This window comes from Oncorhynchus kisutch, linkage group LG26, assembly GCF_002021735.2.
Source record: "Oncorhynchus kisutch isolate 150728-3 linkage group LG26, Okis_V2, whole genome shotgun sequence".
Lineage (NCBI taxonomy): Eukaryota > Metazoa > Chordata > Actinopteri > Salmoniformes > Salmonidae > Oncorhynchus > Oncorhynchus kisutch.
This window is the reverse complement of record NC_034199.2, coordinates 49968997-49973996: the sequence shown is the minus strand read 5'-3', so window position 1 is coordinate 49973996 and position 5000 is coordinate 49968997. Positions and strand designations below refer to the sequence as shown.

General features: G+C 44.2%; 1 protein-coding gene across 3 annotated transcripts in view; it reads right to left on the bottom strand.

The window, feature by feature from the left end:
• Positions 1-5000, bottom strand: part of LOC109870778 (ras-associated and pleckstrin homology domains-containing protein 1) — a 172601-nt gene that overhangs the window by 63341 nt on the left and 104260 nt on the right. For 2 of the 3 annotated variants that reach the window (XM_031805711.1, XM_031805712.1), the window contains exon 3: positions 3101-3235. In XM_031805711.1, coding sequence (XP_031661571.1) covers positions 3101-3235 — 135 coding nt within the window. Of the gene's footprint in view, positions 1-2536; positions 3048-3100; positions 3236-5000 lie in introns of those variants that run through there. The other variant, XM_031805713.1, reaches the window with a different exon arrangement.

Below are 5000 nucleotides of genomic sequence, written 5' to 3'. Positions count from 1 at the left end.
TAGAATCTAGGCTAGTATTACTGCAGAATGTGGGCTAGTGTTACTACAGAACGTGGGCTAGTATTACTACAGAATGTGGGCTAGTATTACTATAGAATGTGGGCTAGTATTACTATAGAATGTGGGCTAGTATTAGTACAGAATGTGGGCTAGTATTACTACAGAACGTGGGCTAGTATTACTGCACAACGTGGGCTAGTATTACTGCAGAACGTGGGCTAGTATTACTGCAGAACGTGGGCTAGTATTACTGCAGAATGTGGGCTAGTATTACTATAGAATGTGGGCTAGTATTACTGCAGAATGTGGGCTAGTGTTACTACAGAACGTGGGCTAGTATTACTACAGAATGTGGGCTAGTATTACTATAGAATGTGGGCTAGTATTACTATAGAATGTGGGCTAGTATTACTGCAGAATGTGGGCTAGTATTACTGCAGAATGTGGGCTAGTGTTACTACAGAACGTGGGCTAGTGTTACTACAGAATGTGGGCTAGTATTACTACAGAACGTGGGCTAGTATTACTACAGAACGTGGGCTAGTATTACTACAGAACGTGGGCTAGTATTACTATAGAACGTGGGCTAGTATTACTACAGAACGTGGGCTAGTATTACTGCAGAACGTGGGCTAGTATTACTGCAGAACGTGGGCTAGTATTACAACAGAACGTGGGCTAGTATTACTACAGAACGTGGGCTAGTATTACTACAGTGTGGGCTAGTATTACTGCAGAACGTGGGCTAGTATTCCTATAGAATGTGGGCTAGTATTACTATAGAATGTGGGCTAGTATTACTATAGAATGTGGGCTAGTATTACTATAGAATGTGGGCTAGTATTAGTACAGAATGTGGGCTAGTATTACTACAGAACGTGGGCTAGTATTACTACAGAATGTGGGCTAGTATTACTATAGAATGTGGGCTAGTATTACTATAGAATGTGGGCTAGTATTACTGCAGAATGTGGGCTAGTATTACTGCAGAATGTGGGCTAGTATTACTGCAGAATGTGGGCTAGTGTTACTACAGAACGTGGGCTAGTGTTACTACAGAATGTGGGCTAGTATTACTACAGAACGTGGGCTAGTATTACTATAGAATGTGGGCTAGTATTACTATAGAATGTGGGCTAGTATTACTACAGAACGTGGGCTAGTATTACTGCAGAATGTGGGCTAGTATTACTATAGAATATGGGCTAGTATTACTACAGAATGTGGGCTAGTATTACTATAGAATGTGGGCTAGTATGGACGATTCGGAGGGATTAGTTTGACCAAACTGCCCCTGTAATACCCCCCCCCCCCTCCATCATTCAAAATGTCCCGTTATGACGGAAGCCTGGAGGCCCTTCATCTTTCAAAAGAGAAGAACGGTACGAGGAAAGTTGATGTGCCAACAAACCAGTTCATCTGCATAGCACTTTGTTTTAAACATCAATTTGTTCCCATGTTCCGAACCAAACTGGGCCCAGTACCTGTTAAACTCTGTAATATCCCTCATAACACAGGGATGACGATTCACATGGGACAAGTATTATCAGAGGACATTCGAGTTGGGTTAATAACCTTCCTGCTAAGTAATAATTTTACACGCCCAATTTTTCAGTTTTTGATTTGTTAAAAAGGTTTGAAATATCCAATAAATGTCGTTCCACTTCATGATTGTGTCCCACTTGTTGTTGATTCTTCACAAAAAAATACAGTTTTATATCTTTATGTTTGAAGCCTGAAATGTGGCAAAAGGTCGCAAAGTTCAAGGGGGCCGAATACTTTCGCAAGGCACTGTATATAATGGTGACCTGGTGGTATATATATATATAATGGTGACCTGGTGGTATAAATATATAATGGTGACCTGGTGGTATAAATATATAATGGTGACCTGGTGGTATAAATATATAATGGTGACCTGGTGGTATATATATATAATGGTGACCTGGTGGTATATATAAATAATGGTGACCTAGTGGTATATATAAATAATGGTGACCTAGTGGTATATATAATGGTGACCTGGTGGTATATATAATGGTGACCTGGTGGTATATATAAATAATGGTGACATGTGGTATATATAATGGTGACCTGGTGGTATATATAATGGTGACCTGGTGGTATATACAATGGTGACCTGGTGGTATATACAATGGTGACCTGGTGGTATATACAATGGTGACCTGGTGGTATATATAATGGTGACCTGGTGGTATATATAATGGTGACTTGGAATAATACAAATACAATATAAATCAGTTTAGTAAATACAGAATAAAGGTCATACCTAACCAACCAAATGTATTTTCGAAATCATAACTAACATTTCTAGCCGACCTGTGCGGGGCGCGGTGAGCCGACCTGTGCGGGACGCGGTGAGCCGACCTGTGCGGGACGCGGTGAACCGACCTGTGCGGGACGCGGTGAGCCGACCTGTGCGGGACGCGGTGAGCCGACCTGTGCTAGTCACGGTGAGCCGACGTGTGCGAGACACGGTAATCCAGCTCTCCCAGCCAGAGATAGGGTTAGTTACCTGTGTGAGTTTATCCAGCTCTCCCAGCCAGAGATAGGGTTAGTTACCTGTGTGAGTTTATCCAGCTCTCCCAGCCAGAGATAGGGTTAGTTACCTGTGTGAGTTTATCCAGCTCTCCCAGCCAGAGATAGGGTTAGTTACCTGTGTGAGTTTATCCAGCTCTCCCAGCCAGAGATAGGGTTAGTTACCTGTGTGAGTTTATCCAGCTCTCCCAGCCAGAGATAGGGTTAGTTACCTGTGTGAGTTTATCCAGCTCTCCCAGCCAGAGATAGGGTTAGTTACCTGTGTGAGTTTATCCAGCTCTCCCAGCCAGAGATAGGGTTAGTTACCTGTGTGAGTTTATCCAGCTCTCCCAGCCAGAGATAGGGTTAGTTACCTGTGTGAGTTTATCCAGCTCTCCCAGCCAGAGATAGGGTTAGTTACCTGTGTGAGTTTATCCAGCTCTCCCAGCCAGAGATAGGGTTAGTTACCTGTGTGAGTTTATCCAGCTCTCCCAGCCAGAGATAGGGTTAGTTACCTGTCTGAGTTTATCCAGCTCTCCCAGCCAGAGATAGGGTTAGTTACCTGTGTGAGTTTATCCAGCTCTCCCAGCCAGGCTCCAAACATCTGGTCTAGATCCTGATCTTCTTCATCACTGTCCTCCTCCTCCTCTCCTCTTCCCTCTGTCTGGTCAAGCTCCTCGTCTGACAGCTGCTCCATCTGAAACACACACATGGTAATGTTAGTTGTATTATAGCATGTGGTGGAGTGCTTAGTGGCTGAGACATTGGGAGTTCTGGGTAGATAGATATAAAGGAAGCTATTAAGGCCACAAGGCATCGCATGTCAGTCCCGTTCATTCAGCTCCAACAGGCACAGCGTGGAACCCTACATTTCCATGGTAACCTCGGATTCCAGTCACACCTAGCTACCGACTCCGCCCCGGTGTCGAAACCTTCTCAAAGCACCTTCATCATGCATCTCAAACTAGACTCTAGTTGTTATCCTTGTTGTCAACCCCTACCGAGGGTACTTGGCTACATCTCAAACTAGACTAGTTGTTATCCTTGATGTCAACCCCTACCGAGGGTACTTGGCTACATCTCAAACTAGACTAGTTGTTATCCTTGTTGTCAACCCCTACCGAGGGTACTTGGCTACATCTCAAACTAGACTAGTTGTTATCCTTGTTGTCAACCCCTACCGAGGGTACTTGGCTACATCTCAAACTAGACTCTAGTTGTTATCCTTGTTGTCAACCCCTACCGAGGGTACTTGGCTACATCTCAAACTAGACTCTAGTTGTTATCCTTGTTGTCAACCCCTACCGAGGGTACTTGGCTACATCTCAAACTAGACTCTAGTTGTTATCCTTGTTGTCAACCCCTACCGAGGGTACTTGGCTACATCTCAAACTAGACTCTAGTTGTTATCCTTGTTGTCAACCCCTACCGAGGATACTTGGCTACATCTCAAACTAGACTCTAGTTGTTATCCTTGTTGTCAACCCCTACCGAGGGTACTTGGCTACATCTCAAACTAGACTCTAGTTGTTATCCTTGTTGTCAACCCCTACCGAGGGTACTTGGCTACATCTCAAACTAGACTCTAGTTGTTATCCTTGTTGTCAACCCCTACCGAGGGTACTTGGCTACATCTCAAACTAGACTCTAGTTGTTATCCTTGTTGTCAACCCCTACCGAGGGTACTTGGCTACATCTCAAACTAGACTCTAGTTGTTATCCTTGTTGTCAACCCCTACCGAGGGTACTTGGCTACATCTCAAACTAGACTCTAGTTGTTATCCTTGTTGTCAACCCCTACCGAGGGTACTTGGCTACATCTCAAACTAGACTCTAGTTGTTATCCTTGTTGTCAACCCCTACCGAGGGTACTTGGCTACATCTCAAACTAGACTCTAGTTGTTATCCTTGTTGTCAACCCCTACCGAGGGTACTTGGCTACATCTCAAACTAGACTCTAGTTGTTATCCTTGTTGTCAACCCCTACCGAGGGTACTTGGCTACATCTCAAACTAGACTCTAGTTGTTATCCTTGTTGTCAACCCCTACCGAGGGTACTTGGCTACATCTCAAACTAGACTCTAGTTGTTATCCTTGTTGTCAACCCCTACCGAGGGTACTTGGCTACATCTCAAACTAGACTCTAGTTGTTATCCTTGTTGTCAACCCCTACCGAGGGTACTTGGCTACATCTCAAACTAGACTCTAGTTGTTATCCTTGTTGTCAACCCCTACCGAGGGTACTTGGCTACATCTCAAACTAGACTCTAGTTGTTATCCTTGTTGTCAACCCCTACCGAGGGTACTTGGCTACATCTCAAACTAGACTCTAGTTGTTATCCTTGTTGTCAACCCCTACCGAGGGTACTTGGCTACATCTCAAACTAGACTCTAGTTGTTATCCTTGTTGTCAACCCCTACCGAGGGTACTTGGCTACATCTCAAACTAGACTCTAGTTGTT